At 56.0% G+C, this 21,750-nt stretch overlaps 2 protein-coding genes and 1 non-coding gene across 3 annotated transcripts; all 3 read right to left on the bottom strand.

The window, feature by feature from the left end:
- Positions 1-630: 630 nt before the first annotated feature.
- On the bottom strand, positions 631-13,660 carry KHK (ketohexokinase). The gene is made up of 8 exons (XM_036262878.1): positions 13,067-13,660; positions 8,611-8,727; positions 5,812-5,946; positions 3,559-3,631; positions 2,710-2,856; positions 1,286-1,374; positions 995-1,152; positions 631-909 (listed from the first exon to the last, which is right to left on the bottom strand). The coding sequence occupies exons 1-8, from the start codon at positions 13,156-13,158 to the stop codon at positions 824-826; spliced, it is 897 nt and encodes a 298-aa protein (XP_036118771.1). The 5' UTR covers positions 13,159-13,660; the 3' UTR covers positions 631-823.
- LOC118631289 lies at positions 7,306-7,469 on the bottom strand. Its single transcript, XR_004959775.1, has one exon. It is a non-coding gene; the product is annotated as a U1 spliceosomal RNA (small nuclear RNA).
- A 322-nt stretch (positions 13,661-13,982) lies between the features above and the next one.
- Positions 13,983-21,738, bottom strand: EMILIN1 (elastin microfibril interfacer 1). Its single transcript, XM_036263526.1, has 8 exons — positions 21,157-21,738; positions 20,086-20,211; positions 19,400-19,620; positions 16,371-18,278; positions 15,887-16,003; positions 15,439-15,456; positions 15,144-15,281; positions 13,983-14,720 (listed from the first exon to the last, which is right to left on the bottom strand). The coding sequence occupies exons 1-8, from the start codon at positions 21,324-21,326 to the stop codon at positions 14,383-14,385; spliced, it is 3,036 nt and encodes a 1,011-aa protein (XP_036119419.1). The 5' UTR covers positions 21,327-21,738; the 3' UTR covers positions 13,983-14,382.
- Positions 21,739-21,750: the final 12 nt, after the last annotated feature.

Raw genomic sequence — 21,750 nt, 5'->3', positions numbered from 1 at the left:
CCACGGACAAAACAAAGGAGGCAGCTCTGAATTCAGGTCTGAATGTGGCATCACACACGCTGCCCCAGCTCCCCTCAGCCCTGGATCCAGTGACACTCTGTATCGCGGGTCATACTTGTGGCCGAGGCACCGCCTTAACTACAAGGGGCTCCCAGGGTTGGGCTTTCAGGCTTTGGGGCGGTCACTGGGAAGCTATGTTTGGACTGCAAAGGCCCCACCAAACCACAGAGCAGGCTCCCTGCCTGCTGGCCTGTCAAGTTGGCTTCGCCTGCGCCACCCCGGCGGCCCCCGGAACTGAGTCTTGAGACGGCACAGGGGCCCAGAGGAGCTTTTCTCAGGATTTGTGGTTATTTGGAAGGTTCCCTGGGGTGCAAGCAGTTTGTGTCCTCTGCAGCCAGGAAGGCCCCCGGTCACTACCGACCCCTGAACTGGGCCTCCACCACGGGAGCAGCTGGTCGCAAGCCTGGCACTTCCGCCGCTCTGGCCTAGGCAGCCCTTCCTGTGGGCTCGAGTGAGGCGGTGAATCGGGGGAATGGAAATAAATGCAGTATCAAAGCCTCTGGAAGCCCAGGCAGAGCAGTTTGGACGTCAAGGACAAACAGACTGCCAGAGGAAGTGGGCTCCGGGGAAGGGGAAAGGAGATTTATTTGCTCTATGGCTCTGCAGTGTGAGATGCCAGGATACAGGTAGAGCCCTCCCATGGCTGGCATCTGCCCAGGAGCAGGGCAGTCCAGATACCAGGCTGGATGGAGGGGAGAAGGCAACTGCAGCCAGTGATTGACCACCAAGGCGGTGTGAGCTGATGCCGCCTGCCACAGGGCACTCACACGATGCCAGCGAAGCCCTGCAAGCCACACTTCTTGCCAGCCACCTGGCAGCCAAACTTCAGTGCCTCCTGCATGCTCTTTCCTGGAGAGAGGGACAAACAGCTGGATCAGCCCGGCCTTCTGGGCAGGGCGGGCTCCAGCCTTGTGCCTCCTGCTGAGGTACTCACCCTGGGACAGGCTGAAGATGACAGAGGCGTTGAAAGTGTCTCCAGCCCCCAGAGTATCCACCACCCGGGGCGGCGGGAAAGCATCGGAGTGGAGCAGCTTTCCGTCAGGGCCCAGGGCATCGGCGCCCTTCTCAGCCCAAGCACAGACAAGCATAGCCCTGCAAGACCCTCTACTTAGCTGGGTGTTAGCCCACCCCTGGCCCCCAGCTTCATTCCCTCTCCCCAGGGCAGGCCCTGAGTCCCAGCCCACTCCCTTCCCACAGCGACTCTTCCTGAACCCCCCCAGCTCACCCTTTCCTCACTCGATTATACAAGCCCCTCAGGGCCTCCACCGCGGACTGGAACCCCAAGTGCTTGGCCACATCTTTGCTGACAAACACCTGTGGACAGTGGAAGAGAGGCTCTAGTCCCAGCCCAGTCACTCTCCACCAGCAGCCTACATTGCCCCCATGTTATGGCTCTGCTCCTCCAGCGTGGCCATCCCAGTCCCCAAGACAGCATTTCACAGACCCTCAGGAACACGTTTTCTTACTTGCTCAAGATATGCCAGAATACAGCTCTGTAAATTGTGATACACATGCCCTGGTCTATTTGCTCTATGACCACTGAATTTCCTCCCAATTGAAAACCCAGAGCGAGCCTTGAGCGCCATCTTGGGGTGAAATCTACCACTGCCAAATGTCAGACACATTTTTATTTTTGTTTGGTTTGTTTTCCTCATACAACTATGCCCTCTAGGTCTGTTTTTTTTTTTCATCTTAAAAACAAAGGAGTAGAAGCTCAAAAGCTTCCTCCATACCAACCCTACATTAGAATCACCGGAGACACTTTTGGTGACAAATACCTCAGCCCAAGCTCCACCCCTACCAATCAAATAACAAACAGGGGTGGGGCTCAAGCATCCATATCTTTTAACCTGCAGCCAAGGTTGAGGACCAACCAGCTTCCGCAATGATGCTAAGACTGCCAACCAGACTCCATCTACATCACGCCTTGCTCAAATTCAGCTTGTGCAAGTCCCCTCCCCATCCTCCTGTTTCCACTAGAGGCTCCTACAACCTGTCACCCACCCCAGAGTTAGAAGACACCTCAGCCCTGGCCAGTTTGGCTCAGCGGTTAGAGCGTCGGCCTGCGGTCCGGAGAGACCCGGGTTCGGTTCCCGCTAAGGGCACGTACTTCGGTTGCAGTTTGTCCCGGACCCTGGTTGGTCCTGCGGGTGGCAGTCACTCGATGTGTCCCTTCACGTCGATGTTTCTCTCTCTCTCTCCCTTCCTCTCTCTCCCTCCCACTCTATCTGTACAAAAAATGGAAAAATATCCTCAGGTGAGGATAAAAAAAAAAAAAGAAGACACCTCAGAAAACAGTCCTATCCCCTCACTTGACAGAGAAAAAGACTGGGGAGGCCCAGAGAGCAGATGCTTCCACAAATGAATGCCCTGTGGCTGGCTGTCTTCACCCTGTCCAAGCCATCTGGGTACCTGATCATACCTATGCACCTACTGGGATAGAGAAACTCTCCTTGGCCACTGCCGGGGCCTGCACCACAGCCCAAAGTTGGGGGTCAGCCTCTTTGCTTTGTCCACCTCCTGCCAACTCCACCAAATCATTAGTAGCTAGCCTTTCCAGACATGGTAGGCGAAACAAGGGAATGCTCAGGCTTCTTTTAAGAACCAAATTAGCTGGATGAGGCAAGGAGAGCTGCACGGGACGCTCACCACGTCTCCATAGCCAAGCAGCTGGAACAGCTCCTCTCGCGGCTTCTCCACCTCCACAGACACGCGGATCTTCTGCTCTGGAGGCTGCCTGGCATTGTGCTGTTCTATCCGCTGCAGCATCTTCACCTGCTCCGATGCATTCCGGCCCTGGGGCAGGCGAGCGCAGCTCAGGACCAGCTGGGAAGTGCCCAGCCAATCTGGCTCGTTCTTCCCTTCCTGCTGAAACTCTGGGTGAGGGGTAGGGTGGATAGGGGAGGCTGGGCTGGAACCCCATCTTCAATCTAAAAATTCCAGAGCTACCACGGACCTGAAAGACCTTCTCAACCAGCCCTCCCATTTCATAGATGAGGAGACCAAAGAATAAAAGAGAGGTTTTCCTAAGGACCTACAATAAGTTAAATGACAGGGCTAGAATCCGAACTCAGGACTTCTTGGGGTTTCCTCCCATTCAGACTCCAAAACTTCTTTTGCAATGAAGATTCTAGTTCCCTTTATTTGGGAGCTGGTCAGGCCCTCCCATGTCTGCCTCCCCAGAAGTAATGGGTCAGGCCTTCCGCAGCCAGGATCCTGCCAGTGTGGAGGAGGTAGGGCAGCCTGTATCACAGACAGCGCGGACTTTGTCTAGAGTCAGCATCCTGCTTCTGGTGCCTACATCCTACTGTGTGATCGTAAGTCACCCAATCTTTGTGAGCCTTAGTTTCCTACCTAAAAACATAAAGTAGGATGGAAAGGGGTTGAGGAGGATCAGATTTATTAATCTCTATGGCACTTCATGGTTCAAAGAAACCAAAGAGGCAAAACATGAAGAGGGGCTGGCATGTTGAGCGCTTCAAAACAGGTAAGGCTTACCTCAATGTGGATCCACTTGAACCGAGTCAGATCAACCTTTTCAAAGTCCACAGCAGAGACATCTGGCAGGTTCCTAAGTCACAAGATGGAAAGGACAGAGAAGAAGTGGCATGGTGAGGTTGGCCAGGGCCAGGATCTCCACCAGGCTGCTGGGGTCTTCATGCATGGCCCTGACTGAAGCATGGCAGGAAGCTTGGTCTACAGCACAGGCTTCTGAGGCTCAGCTCCAGGACAGTGTCCCAAGCTAAACTCACAACCACTCCTTGCCCCACTTGGCTCCATCCAGACAGGAGACTGGAGGCAGTTTGCTAGGGTGCCCTTTCCTGTGTTTGAGGCTGTGAAATTATCTAAAGGCAAACTCAGCTGCAGCACGTGTCAAGGAGCCAATTTCTGTGTACCTTGGAGACCACATCTCCCAGAATGCCCTGAGCACCAAGGACTACAATTCCCAGAATTCCCCTTGCCAGTAGCGCACATCGCTCCCAGCATGCAGTGGCCTGGGAAACTACAAAGGCCACGGTTGTTCAGCCTGGAGCTGGGGTCTGGTCCCACTCACTTCTGGTACCACAGCAGTGACAGCACCACTGTCCCGAGTTTGCAGCTCCGTGTTGCAACCGTGAGGTTAAGTTTAGTGCTTGATGATAAATTATTTGGCTAATTTGGGTATGGACACCCCACAAGGGTCTGCCTTGACCCTTCTGGGCCAGAGACCTACACACAGTCCATGTCTTCTCTGTATTCCGAAGCTGAGTCCTCCGTCCACTTAACTAGCTGCTTGACCTGGGCCTCTCCGAAGCTGCTTCCGCAGCGGGGAATGGGGCCAGGACCCCAGCCTCAGGCCTGCTGCAGTCGGTTGGAAGTAATATGAAGCGTGGGAGATGCCTTGACTGAGGCCAGTAGGCAATAAACACTTCTCTTCAGAGATCTCCCCAGAGCTCTTCTGCTTCCCTTCCTGTGAATACCTATGTTGTCCTGGACGAAAGTTGCTACAGGTCGTTGCTTAATGGGCAGATGCCTAGGACTGCCCAATGTGAATGCTGCCAGTAGCATGTATGCCCACCCACTCTTTCATTGGGACCCACAGAGCCCAGGGGCCACTTGTCCTAGATTGACTGTCCTTCTCCCCCAGGCCCAGGGGACATGCTGGGCAGTAGGGATGGCCTGAACCCCAGGACAGATGAGTGGGTCATCTCAGTCCTAACATAGTACTTGGCACATTTTATGTTCTCAGTAAACTAAACCTCTGAGGTTTTTCAAGAGGGAATCTGAAGGAGATGAGAAGGGTCTGGGCCCACAGGGCCTCTCCCCAGTAGCTTGGACCCTACGGGGATCCCCCTCCCCATAGTTTAGCATTACATCAGATAACCCTGACCTGCTGACCCAATGTTCCCCTTCATCAATGGCTGCAAATGGTGTGTGATGTGTTGTCTGGCTTCATTGTGCTGGGACCTTTGCAGGGCCTCATCTTTTCTGAACACCCAAACCCCAGCTCCTTGGTGCCATGCTGCAGGCTGGCAATGCTGACCCTGGAAATCCCACTGGGTCCCGCCTCGGGGTTTAAGATGGTTTGAATTGCATCTCCCATCCCTCTAACCCCAGAAAAAATTCCCACACCCAAACCCAGGCTGCTGATTGACTGATTATGGAGGAATCACATCATAAATTACATTTTGTACATTTTGCCTGCCCATCCTTGGTATTGACAAAGGCCAAGTTGTCAGGCAGAGCAAAGTTCACCCCTTCCCACCTCGCTTCTCCCCTAATTGAAAACAATTCAGAAATCACAGAGCAGTTTGGCATGGGGACAATTTCTGGTACAAAGAGAGAGGCCACAGAGGGTGGGCAATTGGGATCCCCCATGGTGGCAAGAGAGGAAACTGATTGGTGGGTGTGGCAGGGCGAGGCCAGGGGGCCTTACGTGTCATAGAGCACAATGGTACGGGAGCCATTGGAGTTGTTGACGATGCAGCAAGAGCATGGGGTCTCTCCCTGGCTCTGCCAGGCCACCTGAGACACGTCCACACCCCGTTGCCTGAAGTCAGTCACCAGGAAACTTGGGGTGGAGCCCGAGCCGAGGGAAGGGCAATGAGACACAAATTAGAGCCTACAAGTGGCCTGGGCCTTCTACAGGGGTGGGGAAGGGTGCTGGAGCACGTGGGTGCCGAGCACCCCTCTTCCAAGAGAAGAAGGGTCCTGTTCTGCGAGTTCAGCGATGGCGGCAGCAGCTGGCAAGGTGCAGACAGGTGTACAAACCTGTAGGCATGGAGGATGGTGCGGCTACCACTGGCCTCATTGACGATGACTGTGGAGATGGGGACGGAGCCTGTGGTCTGAAAGACCGTGTAGCGTAGGTCCACGGAATAGCGGCGGAGGTCATCCAGGACAAAACTGCCAAGGCGGAGTACCCGGGGGATAGGGGAGGCACAGTTCCACAAGGTTTGGGGACTGGAAGGTAGCTGGCAGGGCCACTAGAGACCCAGGGTGCAAGCAGAGGGGGCTAGCAAGGAACTAGAAATCACCGTTTGTCACGGGCTGTGCAAGGAGGCGGGAGAGGCAGGAATGCATAGGCTGGAGCTCAGTGAGAAAAACACTTCGGGACATTCTTTTAGGTCCTGGCAGGAAGCAAGCTCCAACTCTGACACTGTCCTTCAGTTTGACTCAAGCTGGAAAGGATCTGCTAACAAGCAGGTGAGGGCCCCGTGGCCTGTTTCATGCAAAACCCAGGCAGAATTAATAATTACCAAGGTGATACTTTGCCCCCCAGCTGCCCTCTGCACACTCATTCCCATGGCACTCTCCTAAGTCCCTTGCAGTCCTACAGTGAGTCCTCATCCTGCACCTGTCACCATTATGCCCCGCCAGGAAGTGGCTGCCTTGGTGGGGCTGCTCACTGCCCTCTCCTCTTGCAACAAGGCGAACCCTCCTGGGCAGTGAGCCAGCTCCCAGGGCCTCATGGCCCTCCATGTGGGCCTGGTCCAGGCCTCCTGCCCAGAATCCCCTCCAATCAGAGTGAGCTGGGGGCAGCCCCTCAGGAAGACTGCACCAGCAGGAGAACAAGGAAGCCAGCCCTGGCCTGGCCGGTTTGGCTCAGCGGTTAGAGCGTCGGCCTGCGGTCCAGAGAGACCCGGGTTCGGTTCTCACTAAGGGCATGTACCTCGGTTGCATTTTGTCCCCGGCCCTAATTGGGTCATGCTAGAGGCAGCCACTTGATGTGTCCCTTTCACGTCGATGTTTCTCTCTCTCTCTTCCTCTCTCTCCCTCCCACTCTATCTGAACAAAAAAATGGAAAAATGTCCTCGGGTGAGGATAAAAAAAGAAAGAAAGAAAGAAAAAGGAGGCCAGCCCTACCCTCTCTGGCCTTCTCCGGAAATGCAGTCTCCTGTGCCCAAAAGCTGGCACTTACGCCAGTCATCCGGCCATCATCCTGGCTTTTCTCACTATGGCTAGACCCCATTTCTGGCAGCACCAAAGCTGGACAATACAGATTTGTGTAAAGGTGAAAAGACAATAACGCTAGGAAAAACAGAAGGCAGCAGGAAAAGAGGAAGGCCAAATAGGAGGTGGATTGACTCCATAAAAGCCACAGGAGCTGAGCAGGGCTGTTGAGGACAGGACACTGTGGACATCACAGTGGGTCGCCAGAAGTTGGAGCCGACTCAATGGCATGTAATACACACACCAAGTCAGGACATTGATCTTTGTCTTACACCTCAAGGATCCTTTATTTTTTAGTTTTATTATTTTTGCCAGGGGAGAGTGCGAACGCAGTCCCTCACTACCACAAATTGTGCAGTCGAGTTTCCCACATTTGGGGAAATCGCAGGGGTGAGCACATCCGGAGTGCAATGAATAAGCCTCGCCCTGGGAAAACCACCTTCGTGATCATGGTGTCTCCCCTGCCAGGTAAGTGTTCAAGGATCCTTTAAACAGTAGCTTTTCCATAGCATAGGAAATATGGTTTGGTTTTCCAAATAACTTTTTGTGTCTGCAGTGCCTGGCACAGGGTAGGTGCTCATTAAATGTTTGTTGAACACATGAGGAGAATTCAGAATGCCCCACCCATCAGCATGACTGCTACGTACAGGTCGGTCCACTACCCTAAGCAAGAGCCAGTCTTGCCTCTCATGGGGAGGGAAGGCAGCTGCTGCAGAGGGTTACTGAGTGACCAGCTGTTGGCTCTGGGTCCCTCTGTCCCACCTCACAGGGCTGGCTCTCACCCCGATTTGCTTCATGCCAGTTCGTTGAGGAAAGGAATCTGCCTGTGGCTCAGGGGGCTGGGCTCTCGCAGCAGCCCCCCCAAACCAGGGTTCAAAGGGCTGTGCTTCACAGGCCTGCAACCTGGAGCCTGCCCCAGTGCCCACAGTGGGCAAAGTGTGGGCCTCACCTCCTGATAAACACTTGCTGAGTCGGCAATGCCAGGGGTCAAAGGGTTCTTGGGTCCCTGCAGCAGCTAACACCAAGAGCATGTGGGCCACTTACGGGCTGCAGCCTCACAGCCGATGAGCGGGGAGGCATGGATCTGGGCCCAGCTTTAGCATGTGGCTCCGGGACGTCCTTGGCCAGGGTGCTCTTGCTTCTTCAGGGAACAATGGGGACATGAGCACACTGGCCCTGCCCCCTTAACCGGGAAAGAAACTGTGAGCCTGGACCCTTGGACCATGGATGCTGGACAGCCCTGAGGGAGGATGGGTACAACATGGCCCTAACTGCCTCCGCCTCAAGCACAGCCAGGATTAGGGATTTAAGAAGGGCAAAGTCACATCCACTGCAGTCTGTGGGTGCAGGAAGGAGAAGGTGGGGAAGCTGAAGCAGACTCCAGGGAATGGCCAAGGAACGAGGCTGTGGAAATGAAACCTTTAACAGGAGCAGTGTTAATATCTGAGCAGCAGATAAGCCACACCAGGGAGGCTCTGGGATGCTGGTCCCCCATTCTGTCCCCTCCCACCCATTTCTGGTGGTGACAACCATTTCTTACAGCCCACCGGTCCAGGGTCAAAATTGCCTTTTCCCCCACCCTGCGGGCAGGCCTCCCCGGCTCCCTCCTCAACTCACTCAGCAACATGGCCCGGGGCCAGTGAGCCCATGAAGGCACAGGGGGCTCCGAGCAGGGAGAGAACAGTGCAGGAGTTGGAGGCATTGCCCCCACGCTGCCATCTCTGAGACAAGCACCTGTAAAACAGAAGGAGGGTCCCTGCAGCTCCAGCAGGCTCATTCTGGGATAAGCAGGGCTGAGCACAGTGCCCTGGGTAGGGCCCACAGAATGTAATAGCTAGGAGAACTCCCTGAGAAATCAGCCAGGCCAGGCCCTGACCGGGTAGCTCAGTTGATTAGAGCATCGTCCTGGTGTGCCAAGGTTACGAGTTTGAGCCAAGTCAGGGGACATACAAGAATCAACCAATGCATACAGAAATAAGTGGAACAATAATCCGTGTTTCCCTCTCTTTCTTTCTCCTTTCCTCTCTCTCTAAAATCAATAAAGGTTGAACCCTAGCCGGTTTGGCTCAGCGGTTAGAGCGTCGGCCCGCAGACCAGACTTGAGGGTTCAGTTCCCGGTCAAGGGCATGTACCTTGGTTGCAGGTTCAATCCCTGGCCCCAGCTGGGGTCACGAAGGAGGCAACCAATCAATGTGTCTCCCTCACATCAATGTTTCTCTCTCTCTCTCTCTCTCTCTCTCTCTCCCTCCCTCCCTCCCTCCCTCCCTCCCTCCCTCCCTCCCTTCTACTCTATCTAAAAATTAATGGAAAAATATCCTTGGGTGAGGATGAAAATAAATAAATAAATAAAAGTTCGAAAAAAAAGTTAAGAAAGCACTCAGGCCGTCCGCTCATTTTCTAGAAGGGCAGCTAAGGCTCAGCAAAGGGTAGTGGCTTGGCTGAAGACCAGGTCTGTCTCCCGGCCAAGGCTAAACTCACGTTCACAATTAATTTCTACTTTTATGACATCAGGAAACCACTCACTCAGGTCCATTACAATTTGAGGCTTCCACTCCCTCTGGGCTAGCCCCTCCTCAATTACAATGGCCCACCTCTTCCCCAGGTAGAGCTGCTGTCCCTTCAGCCTCCCCTTGAACTCTGGATAACTCCAAGTGCCACTTCCCACAGGTATTAAATGTATTACCTGCTCCTGTCTTAAGAAAGCCACTTCAGCCCTGGTCGGTTTGGCTCAGCGGTTGGAGCATCGGCCTGCGGTCCAGAGAGACCCGGGTTCGGTTCCCGCTAAGGGCATGTACCTCGGTTGCAGTTTGTCCCCAGCCCTGGTTGGTCGTGCAGGTGGCAGCCACTCGATGTGTCCCTTTCACTTCGATGTTTCTCTCTCTCTCTCTTCCTCTCTCTCCCTCCCTCCCACTCTATCTGAACAAAAAGTGGAAAAGTGTCCTCGGGTGAGGATAAAAAAAAAGACCACTTCAGTAGTAACTCAGGTAAAACTGACTAGGACAGGAAGTGAACCTGGACACTGTGATCATGTAAGAGGAAGGGAAGCTAACTTTTACGATGTCAAAAGTTAAAAAGATTATTGGGTGAAGACCAGTTTTTCCTCCATCTCTTTTGTTCGTTTTCCTTTCTTCAGCTTTATTAAAATGTAATCGACATATAACATTCTGTAACTTTAAGAAGCACAATGTGATTAGATACACATATTTATTGAGAAATGATTACCATAATAAGGTTAGTTGACACATTCATCACTTCACATAGTTACGTTTTTTTTCTTTCTTTTTTTTCTCCATCTTTATTGAAAGTCTAACAAGAGGAAACTAACTCAAAATACACCTGTATGGCTTCAATGTCATCGTCAAGAACAAAAATGGTATCTTATGCATAATAGTAAAAAAACTTGAATTTCTCATTTGTGCTCCAATAATACTGTGAGGTAAACAGTGCAGGCTGCTATTTCTTGTCTCCCAGTTCCAAAAGAATAATAGTAACTGTGGAACAAGTACCAAAGAATCACTAATTAAGGGGAATAAACGCAGCAGAATTTTTAGACAAAGGTTTATTTGTACACAAAACTTAACATGGAACTTCCCTTCAGCCTTGGGAAAGGGGACCATGATCTCATTAGAAAGAAGGATACTGCCCTGGCTGGTGTTGCTCAGTAGTTAGAGCATCTGCCCACAGACCAGGAGTTCTGGGTTCAGTTCCCGCTAGGGGCATGTACCTCGGTTGCAGTTTGTTCCCGGCCCCGGTTGGGGTCACCATGGGTGGCAACCACTCCATGTGTTTCTCTCACATGGATGTTTCTCTCTCTCTCTTCCTCCCTCTCTCCCTCCTGCTCTATCTGAAGATAAATGCAAAAGTGTCCTTGGGTGAGGATTAAAAAAAAAAAGAAAGAAGGATACTAATTTGTAAAAGGTCACACGTTTCTCAAGCTATGAGCTTTAGAGACATTTTCAAGCAAAGAAGAGAGGAGCCTAAGGGTATCTGACTTGCTCAGAATCACACCAATAGTTAATGACAAAGCCGATATCAGAACCCAGGTTTCTGACTCCCAAACCACTGCAATGTGCTCTGTATTTTTTAATAGAAAGTAGTTAGACCCCATCTTGGATGAGGTTTCAAAGAAAGAATACACAGTTTTACTCTGTGGAAACTCTTCGAGGTCACACCGATACACAACTTTATGTGCAGAAAGGATCTGCTGAACATGGGGATGCTCTCTGGAAGGCTCTTCTCCGCCTGGACCTGGGAGGCAGGGCCATTCCTCAGGGCTCTGGCTGAGTACCAGGTGGCAGCTCCTGAGAGTCCCCAGCTGCCCGTGGAGCACAGAGAGCCCGGGACAGGTGAGGCTGAGATGACTGGGAAGGACTGGGTCCCCACTCCGGTTTGCTCGTCTGGGAGGTACAACAGAGTCCAGGAGCTGGGATGGGTGGGGTGGGAGCACAGGGGAGAGGCCCTTAGGACAAACAAAGTGCTGTGCAGAACAGCAGAACCGTGGTCTGGGGGACAGGGAGGTACACCCTGAAGAGCAAGGGGCATGGAAAATATGGAAAAGGTCTCTCAAAGAGGCACCTCACTAAGTGCCAGCCTTTGGAACCAGCCCAGTCAGGGTGGCAGGATCCCGATGGGGCTCCCGCTCTAGTCCAAAGAGGCACTCTGGGTCTTCCTCGGTCTGCCAGTCCTTGGAGGACCTGTGGCTCCGGAATGTGCACTGTTCTGCAAGGAAGCCCAACTCCTCACTGTGCTGTGTCCAGGGCTGTCTCAACCTGGATGAGTGGGTACACCCTTGTGCTTCTCCCCCACTGCCCTTGCACCCCTGGCAAACAGAGCAGCCCAAATCAAGGGTCATCTCCATGAGATGGGCATCAGCAATGGGACAGGGAGCACAAGAAATGACTGTGCTGAATGAGGGCTGGAGTACTAGACTCGGGGGGTTGGGTTGTGATTACTGCTCTGCCACTCATTAACCACACTGCCTTGCACAAATCATTTAATTTCTTCACAACTTCCTCATCTATAAAGAAACGGTTTGACTGATCTTTATACATTTCCCATGGGCTGCTGTGAGGAAAGTGTGATAACACATGACAGTGCTGGATGGACCCAAAGCCTGAGGATGCCTGGTCTCCTCTCAGTGAGTCTCATGGCTATCAGCACTGCAGTGTGTTGCTGAGCTCAGCCTTGAACCGTCCTTTTATCCAGTTCTTGGCTGAGACAACTGATAGCCAAGGAGCAATTCTGCTCAGTATTCCGAGCACTGGACTGTCCCAGGAGAAAGCCCTGGATTCCACCCACAGAAATGCTTTCTTGGGATTACAGTATAACAGTGTAGTTCTTATCAAGAGTAAATATAACAACCAACAAATGACTCTTCAACTTCCACCAAACAAATAAATTCCTTTCAGAATTTAACACCAGGGACAAGTCTGGCCTGGTACATGAACCAGCTCTGTTCACTATCCACAGCACCTCCAAAGGTCCCTCCAGTGCCAGGAAGCCCGGAGTAATAGTGTAGCTCAAATAGCATGGCTTTGAATGTTTCTGACCAGTCTAACTAACCACACATACTTCTTATTGTAAACTCCCTCAATTTCTTTAAAGAAATAGCTGAGATTATATATATATATATATATAATCAATTATAAGTAAATGCTGCCTTGGCCGGTTTGGCTGGGGGTGGGGGTGGGGGGGAGTAAATGCTGGTGAGAGGCAAGTGCACAGGTCTTGTTGTTGAAAACACAACAACAAAAACTGGTCCTGCACCTGACTAGCTGTGTACCCTAGGATAAATCTCTTCCTCTCTGAGTCTCTACTTGCTTATGGGTTAAATGGGGATAATCATGCCTGACACAGTCCCAGGGTTGAAATGGGAACTGGCGAGCGCAATGCTATTCGAAGCCTGAGTCATATCACTAAAGGACTCAATTCTTTCCCCAGGTCCCAGACAGAGGGCACGGGGCACAGGCTTCCGATGAACTCTCACGGCCCCAGCCCCGTAGTCTTGGCTGCCAGGCACACACGCAGGGCTGGAGCGGCCCCCGGGGTCTCCGAGGGGCCCGAGCGCCCCTACCTGCTGTCCGTGTCCTCCTCCGGGTACTTGTCCACCACATTGATGATGTCCAGCACCACCAGCCCCACGCACAGGATCTGCTTCTCTTCCATGAGGGCGCCCCCGGAGCTTTCTGCCCGCCGGGCTGCTGGGGTTCGTCCCGAGCTCCGACTTTTATCCCGTAGGACTGAGTTCCCGCTGCCCGGGGCTGCCCTGGCTCCTCCTTCGCGTCCCGAGCTCCTCCTCCAGGGAGCCTCCTGCAGCGGCAGGGATGCAGAGGAGTGCACAGAACGCTGCGGGGCCCTCGTCTCCCACGCTCACCGACGCAAGCGGTCCTGGGGGCGCAGACCCCGAGGCCTTGGTCCCCAGCCTCTCTTTAGCAGGTTGCGTGGCCCAGCAGATGGCAACGCCTCCCGCTTCTCGGCCTCAGTTTCCTCATTTGGCGGACGGACTCGGAGCTAATGCAAACCCCTCTCAAGCACGGCGAGGCAATCTCATAAATGCAAAAAGAAAGTGCAGTAGAAAGGTGCCCCTTGCCCCGCCCTCTCCTGCAGCAGCGGCTGCCACTCCACACGACAGACCGCGGGTTTGAGCCGGCCTCGCAGCCACGGCCGGTCGCGGCAAACCGACGCTCTGCTGCTCGGTCGGGCCCCGGAGGCCCAGCCAATCCCAGCCCGAGGCCCCGCCTCCGCGCTGGGGCCCGCAAGGTGAGCGACGCCGGTCACGTGACGGTGGATGGCGCTTGGCGCCCCCTGGCGGGCACTGGTGGAACAGGCGTGACTGGGAAGAGGGTCCCGCTGGGACTGTAAACCGCAGACGCACCCAGTGGCCCGCGCATCCAGAGCAGGTACCGGCAGGGCTATCCCGCGCAGAACCCTGTGTATTCCTATGTACCCGTGAACATACTGAAGCAGACGGTGTGTTTTGTTTTGTCCTGTTTTTTATAAAAACCAAGTGTCTTTATTCCTGAATAGTTTAGTATGGCGATGGGGTCCGGAGCACCCTCGGTAGAGCCCTGGAACCCAGGGACTCGGCCTAGAAGCCAGTTGGGGAAGCTTCTAGGGCACCAGGGACTGCTCCTCCGCAGTCCGGGTCTTGCAAGGGACAGCGATCGGGCCACAAGTCTGCACGAGGGCACTCTGGAGACCCCAACCTGACGCGCTCCGTTAGTGGGGAGGAAGCCGCTTTGGCCGCCTTTGCAGCGTCGGGTTTGGAGACAGCGATTCGCCTGGGGCTGGGGTGCCGGGACAGTGCCCAGCCCCGGGCGGGGATCCTGCTGCCCCAGATGGCTCTTTGGCAGGCCTAGACACTTCCGGCCGGTCGGGCCAGCCTCTTGTCTACGCCTGTTCTAGCTCCAGGTCCCCGTAGAGCAGGGCTCCACTGAAGATAGTGAGTGGCTCCTCCGAATGCGCCAGCTGCCCCATGACCAGGTCGATGCAGACCGTGTCCCCGGCCTGCAGCGGAAGGATGAGGCTGAAGACGCCCAGGGCGCCTGGGCTGGGCTGGCTTTCGGCCACCGGCTTATTCTCCAGGCCCTCAGGCTCGTAGCCACCGGAGTCTATGCGTGCCACGCCCAGGTTGGAGCGGGACAGTACAGCCTCCACTTTTTCGTGCCGGTGCCCAGTCAGCACCGCGCTCAGCAAGTAGCGTCCGGCCAGTGGCGCTGTGAACACGCCTGGGGACAAGGATGGCAGTCAGGAAGAGAGACAGGTGGCAGGGGCAGGGAAGACTTCGGAACCCAGAGCTCCTGGACTAGGGAAGGACCTGCTGGGTCTTTTCACCTCTCTTCCACGAGAGGGTAAGTTCCACAAGGGCGGGGGATTTGGTGTTTTGTTCATTACCGCATCCCCAGCACTCAAAATAGTGCCTGGGCAAGAGCAGGCTCCCAATAAAAAGCTGTTGAACGAATGACTCCTCCCTCAAGCAGTGGTGAGATTGGGTAAGTGAAGGAAAGAATAGGGCTCTCCCCAAATCAGAGCATGAAAAGATTCACCTTGTCTAAAGGGGCAAGAATGAGAACATATCACTGGATAGCCTCTCCATGGGTTCTCCCCCCACCATTTCCCCCAGTGCCCAGCCAGCCCCCTCCCAGGCTTACCTGTCTCTGGATCATAGTAGTCCCCATCATTGAGCAGTACTCTGTCGAAGGGCACCGTGCCTGGTTCGGACCTGGGCAAACTCAGGGCAGCTGAAAAGGCCACCCGGGGCACAGAGACTGCTGGTGCCCCCTCCACTCCTGCATGGGGGTAGGATGGGTGTCAGAGTAGACGCCCAGTGCAGAGCTGCCCAGCCTCCTTCCCCTCTGGAGTCTCTACCCCCAGGGCTGCCTGAGGCCTTCCATCCTCCAACCCCTAGTTCAAGTCCACTCCCTCCAGCATCAAACGAGAACTTACCCTGCTCACCCTGGGGACCTGTGAGAAGAGGAAAGAGGACAGTGAGAGAGCAGCGCTGCACCCAGCAAGCATCTGCTGAGCCTGCCGCGCTGTGCTAGGTGCTATACAGGCTTCAAGGCAGGAGTGGGGTACCAAGGAAAGGAGGAACAGATCCACGCTGTTCAACTGCTGGGCCTATGCCCTTAGCCCCCAGCTTTTCACACCCAACACAACCCTTGTAGGCTCATCCTTGGTCTTCAATACAGCAGTGAGGCCACTATATGCAATTAGCCAACACAGTGACTGCCCCAGCTCCTAGTCACTTTCCTAATCACTATCAGCCATCTGGGACCCCCAATTCCTCGCCCCTTTCCCCCCTTCCCTGTCAAGTTTAGAGGGGAATGCCAAACCTGGGGCTGCCTAGAGAGGCGGTAACCCAGGCTGTGGCAAGGATCTCACCCCCACATACCTGGTGGCCCGATAGGCCCCTTTTGTCCATCCTTGCCTGGAGGTCCCGGAGGTCCAGGAGGGCCTGGGAGTCCTTGTAGTCCAGGAGGCCCTGGGGGCCCAGCCTCACCTGCAGGCCCTACAATGACAAAAGTTCGCTGAAGGAGAGCCATAAAAGGAGTTTCCAAAGGACAAAGAGGGTGTCGGCTCCATGGACAGGTTGATGGGATCCCTTGCTGCCCGTGCTGGATACCTGGCTGGCAGAGTAGCACCCCACCTCCACCCACAGCCCTGTCTGAGCCGCCAGGGAGGGCGGGGAGCTGGGACCTTGGATCACCTCATGGATAAACCAACCCTTGGGGCAGTGATGGATCTGCAATTCATGCTGGGCAGAGCAAAGAAAAAGTAGATGAGGTTAAGACTGAGCTGTTGTGAGGGATGGAGGAAGGACTTGAAAGGGGTCCCCCCCATATCCCACCACCCCAGGCCTCCTCTTGCCCCCTCACCAGTGAGGTCCTTCAGGCTGAGCTGGTGAAGCCGGTCCTCCAGGAGCAGCAGTGAGCTGTTCAGGGCGCCGAGCCGCCTGCCCAGGCCTGCTTGCCCCCCCAGCAGCTTCTCCAGCAGGGCTGCGTGTGTCTGGCTGGTGCTGTTGGTTTCCCGTAGCCCAGCCCAGAGCCCAGCCACATGTCTGGAAAGGCCCTCTCGTAGGCCCTGCAGTCCCCCGGCCACTGTGTCCAACCGCTCACAGACTCCCTCCAGACGGCCCAGTCGCCCCTCTAGGCTGGGGCACTGGCCAGCCTGTGCCTGTCCCTCCTCCAGGCCTCGGAAGCGCTCCTCACTCTCCATAACGTGTTCTGTGGCCTCCTGCTGCAGCCTGTTAATCTCAGAGATGATGCGGTCCTTGGTGGCTCCCAGGTCAGCCAGATCAGCACCCTGGCCCTCCACGGTGGTCTGGAGCTCATGCAGTGAGTCATTGAGGGAGCTGAAGGTGAGAATAACTTCGGAAAGTTCTCCTTGCAGGGCCTGTAGGGCTGAGCCTGAGCTGCCCCCAAACACACTGAAGCCATCCAGAGGCCCACGGCTTGGCCCCCCAACACCCGGGCCAGCCCCCGGGCCCCGTGGAGGTAGCAGGGGGCAGGAGCAGCGCTCCACGCCATCCCGAAGGCGGCCCAGTTCCTCTTGGACACCACCGCAGGCCCCACAGCCCTCATCCCCACGGGCCTGCAGCAGACCCTCTAGTTGGCCCAACCGTGCTGCTGTGAGATTCAGCTGAAGTGTGAATTCTGCAGCTGCCTCATCCTGAGCATCAACACGACCCTGGAGCTGGCCTATGACCCCTTGTAATCCCTGCAGCGTGGCCTGCTGGGCCTCCCCAGCTGCTCCCACCTTGTGCAGGCCAGAGATCACCAGCCTCAGCTGTCCCTCACTGTCCAGCACCCTGCGCTCCAAGGCACTGAGGATCTCACTGACCTGGGAGTCCTTCTCTCCCAGGGCCCCAGAGCAGAGCTGCCCACATGCCTGCACAGCCCCTGCCACCTGCTCCTCTAGCAGGTCCAGCCGCCCACCCAGCTCCCCGCTCACATTGGCCAGCAGCCCCTCCAGCTTCTCTAGTTGGCCCCGGGCAGCAGGCAGCCAGTGGCTCAGTCCCCCAGGACGCCCCGGCCAGCTCTCCTCCTGCTCCGGCGAGGGACCCAGGGTAGAGTTGAACCGGTCCTCCAAGCGGGAGAGGCGAGATGCTAAGCTGGTGTAGCCTGGGGGATGGCCCCCCTGCCCTGCTGCACCTTCCAGCTCAGTGCCTCTCCGCCCACTCAGCACTGTCACTGAACCTGCCACGACCTCTAGCCTCCGCTCCAGCTCTGCCAGTCGCCGGCCCAGCTCCGGAGGGCAGCACTCCTGAGGGGGCCTGCGGCCCACAGCCTGCCCAGGGAGCTGCCGCTGCCGCTCCTCTAGCATCTTCTCCAGTCTTCGAAGTCGCTCCCTGTCCTCCTGCTGCTGTCTGCGGAAGCCATCAAGCCCCGCCAGGCACACGGAGCAGGACTCCTGCAGCCGTTGCTCCAGCTCCCGCAGCAGCTCCTCGTTGTGGCCTGAAGGGGCTGGGGCTGGGTCCAGGGCTCCGCCGCCACCACCACCCTGATGGTTGTTGAGATGGCCCAGCTCCTGGTCGTGGGTGGAGACACGCTTGTCCAGTTGCTGCAGCTGCTGCTGGATCTCATTGAGGGTTTCGTGTACACCAGGGCGGGCAGCTGCATCTGCTGGCTGCTGCCTCCCATTGAAGGCCGTCTCCACAGCCTTCTGGACGTCTTCCACCAGGCGCCCACTCAGTCCTTGCAGGACGCCCCGAAGGCCCTGCAGCTCCTTTGTCAGGCTCTGTACCTGCTCCTCCAGCTGCTGCACCTTCTCTGACTCCCCAGGACCTGGAAGAGAGGGGAAGACATGAGGCAGAGGGGCCAGACCTCAGTGCTCAGTGCCTACCTCCTGGGTCCAGCTCCCCATCTCCAGCAAGAAGTCAAAGGTCCTAGTTGATTTGACCACCACTTAGCTGGGTGATTTGGGCAAAAAAAAAAAAGCAGAAGGAAACTCATTCACTGAAAGCCTCAAGGACAAATCTTCCCCCCTTACAACATCTCCACTGGGCAGCTACCATTAGCTCTTCCCATTCTCTAGAGTGAAAAACAGAGGACCAGAGAGCTTAAGTAATTGGGCCAAAGGTTACAAGTTAAATAAGTAGCAGAGCCAAGTTTCAAACCCAGGTCATCCATCTGACCACCGAGCCCACATCCTTCTCACTGTCCAGAGGGCCTCTTAACTTTGTGGGAACTGTTTCCTCATCCATGAAACAGGTATGACACTATGTCACTCCCTCAGGGCAAGTGAAACGGGAATGTAGGGGAGGCACTGGGGACTGCATGACAGTGGCTGTTCCTGGGCAGCACCTTTCCATAACACTACTGGGGACAAATGAGGTTCTGCAACAAGCCTGTGGGGGCTCTGGCTGGATGGGGGAGAGTCAGCTAGAAGTTCCTGTTTCCATAATTACAACATGGCTTTCTCCCTGGCAGGCAAACACAGCACATCCGCAGTGCCCAGAACACTCAGGAAGGCAACAGGGACTGCTGCATTCTGGGACCTGCAGTCTCCAGAGGCCACGAGGGGCCTGGGGCCTGTAGGCGGTTGCAATGCATGCTAGGACTTGTAGTCTCAACTGTCTATCCCCTTGAACCAAGCTTCTGAAGGAATTCCCCCTTCTTCCCGCAGCTGTTCCCAGCTGGGAAGTGTCTTGGCCACATGTGGGCGTGCGTAAGCACATTCACTTTCTTTGCCTCCTTTTCCTCTGGTCCCTCAATCTCTCCATCCCTGTCTGGTGTGCACAGACACACACACACACACACACGGACAGGGCATCTCAGGGATCTCATTAACTCTTTTCTGTCCCTTTTTTCTGACTTGGAACGTGGGGTTTTCCCTCAGCAGCCTGGCTCCACATTTTCTGCCCAGTACTGTTTCCCATTGCTCTCTCCAGGGCCCCCATACTCACCTTCCCCCCCTAGTCCACTCAGGTGGCTTCCTGCACTGGAGCCAGAGAGGTTGGGGCGGACGGGCCGGGGCCGGGGGCGCGGTGTGGTAGGTGCAGGACCCAGCGCTGGGGCAGGACTCTCAGCACAATCATCTCCCCCGTACCCCTGACAGCATCTCCACTCCATATCCGTCACTGTCTTGTAGGCCACGCGGAAGCGAGGACGGAGGAAGCTGCGGTACCTGGAAGATGTAAAGGGAGGGCTCTTTACTCCACCCTGTACTGTCAGTGACCGTGGCCACTATCCTCAGAGATGTGCAGCTGCCAGTGGGCAAGGCCTGTGGCTCGGGCTGGGTCCCCTTACCATTCAGCATGGTCTTGCTCAGCTGACAGCTGTCAGCCCATTGGCCAAAGGCCAAATCGCTGTTCTTCCTCCCCTTGTCCTGTGCTGGAACCTTGAACTCCTCTCCTTGAGCGTGACCCAGCCCAGAGAAGGCATTTGGAGGCTGGCAGAGCAGTTTAGTGAAGTGTGCCCTCAGTATCCCACCAGCCAAACTGTTGTCTCAGCATCTCCTCAAAACAGCTCTGACTGCAGCCCCTGGTCCTGCCCCTCGCTACCTGCTTTGTACAAATACCCTGAGTTGGCCACCTGCCTGCTGTCCTAGCCCAACCCCCACCAAGCACCCTCTCCCCAGCACTGGGCTCACATGATGCTTCGAGGACACTGGGGCTGGCCCCAGCCACAGGGCTGGTAGTCGGGCTTGACGAAGGTCTCCACTCCATCCTCAAGGACACAGCTCACTGTCCGAGTCACCACGTAGGCACACCAGTTCCTGCGGGCACAACCCCATCTAGGCCCAGGAGCCAGAGACACACACCCCGGAGGAGGGCCCCGGGGTTCCAGAGGGGCTGAGGGAGAGTCAAAGGCTGAAGGGCCCCTGGGGACCAGTGGGAGCAGGGCTCTGGCAGGGGCAGCTCCCCCACGCCTTCCTGTGTGGCCGGCATCGATAAAGACTTTTCAAGACAGGAGAGGAGGCGCAGAATAGAAAACCACATCTACGAGAAGTTGATCCTTATAGCTGGGGAGGGGGTCTTGGGGAGCCTCTGGGTTCACTCATTCATTCGTGTCCCTTTTCTGTCTCAGTCTCCAGCTTGGCGTGGCCTGTGTGAGCCTGCTGGCCCGGGCCCTCGGGTGATTCCCTGGATGCTGACTTCCACCCACCCCTCAGGGGAGAGCCCAGGCAGGCAGGGGTCCAGCCAGGGTTAAGCAGAGAAAAACCATTGATGAGCCCTGTCCCCCATGGGCTTTGCTGGCCTCTGATCTGTGTCCGGCTGGAGTGCCGAAAGGAGCAGAGCGAAAGTGATGTCAGCACCAGGGATTACGGGATGGGCCGAGGAAGCCCAGAAGGGATGAACGGTCTGCAGGAGAGTCCCAAGCTGGTGCGCAGCTGGCTGGAAGGCCTGGCCCACGCTCCTCAGAGAAGTCTCCCTGGACATCTATCTAACTGCAAGTCCCACGGGGAGGATGCAGGAGCTGATCCCCCTGGGGTTAGACAAGAGGACTGTCTGTTGGGGGGGAGGGGGGCTGGAAACGCCCAGCAGGAAGGTAGGCTAGTGAGGAGCCATCTAATGGATGGGCTTCCTCTCCCGCTCTTCACCGCACTAGGGAGACAGCCCAGGAGAGGGTAGCCAAAGTGGGGGCCCGGAGATCCATCTTCTGACCCACCCTCCCACCTACCTTCTGCCTTGGGCTGGGACCCTCCTCACCAGACACTTACCTGTGGCGGCTGGCAGGCCGAGGGGCGCTCTGGGCCTGGGGACCCCCAGGGCTGAGGGCCCCACCATTCCCCGTGTAGAGGCTGTAGCCGCGAGGTGGATAGCTAGCTGCCCCCACGGCTGTGGTCAGTAGGCAACAGAGGTAGCAGCTCCAGAGGGTCCTGGGGGCCATGGTGGGGGCGCTTCGCCGTAGCCCTCAGAGGCACATCCCGCCTGACCACTGGCGCCTCTGCCTGGAGCGGGGATGCCCGCTGCTCCGAGGGTCGGGTCCTGTCCCCAGCTTCCTGCCGGCAGCCCCCAGCCACACGCCTCCTCCTTGGCCTCCTGGCCTGACCCCTCTCCCCTCCTCTTTCCTCCTCAGGCTCCCGTCTGTCCCTCCCTCGGTTCCTTCCGCTCTCCTCTTCTCCACTTCTGAGGGGAGTTTGTTCTGTGTGCCCCCTGGCCTCCGGCGCCTGGTCCCGGCCCCTCTCAGATGCTGCTCCTGGGCCTCCACCCCCTCACCCCAGCTGGCCCTCTTCTGGTCTCCTTATCCGTTTTCCCCAGTGACCAGATCCTGGGGGTGACAGGACTTTACCCCTGTGGCTGTTCAGAGGCGC

Source organism: Molossus molossus, unplaced genomic scaffold (genome assembly GCF_014108415.1).
Source record: "Molossus molossus isolate mMolMol1 unplaced genomic scaffold, mMolMol1.p scaffold_m16_p_15, whole genome shotgun sequence".
NCBI lineage: Eukaryota > Metazoa > Chordata > Mammalia > Chiroptera > Molossidae > Molossus > Molossus molossus.
The sequence above is the reverse complement of the archived record's forward strand: the minus strand, read 5'-3'. Positions and strand labels throughout refer to the sequence as shown.

Bases quoted from the DNA above. Each gene is read 5' to 3' on its own strand.
- KHK (XM_036262878.1), bottom strand. From the start codon at position 13,158: ATGGAAGAGAAGCAGATCCTGTGCGTGGGGCTGGTGGTGCTGGACATC. The intron at 8,728-13,066 runs GTAGGGGCGCTC...TCTGTTTTACAG, and splicing joins GAGGAGGACACGGACAGCAG to GTGCTTGTCTCAGAGATGGC. The intron at 3,632-5,811 runs GTTTGTACACCT...CTTGTGACTTAG, and splicing joins ACCATCCTCCATGCCTACAG to GAACCTGCCAGATGTCTCTG.
- EMILIN1 (XM_036263526.1), bottom strand. From the start codon at position 21,326: ATGGCCCCCAGGACCCTCTGGAGCTGCTACCTCTGTTGCCTACTGACC. The intron at 16,004-16,370 runs GTGAGGGGGCAA...TTGTCATTGTAG, and splicing joins CAGCCTGAAGGACCTCACTG to GGCCTGCAGGTGAGGCTGGG. The intron at 14,721-15,143 runs GTAAGCCTGGGA...CCTTGTCCCCAG, and splicing joins CTACTATGATCCAGAGACAG to GCGTGTTCACAGCGCCACTG.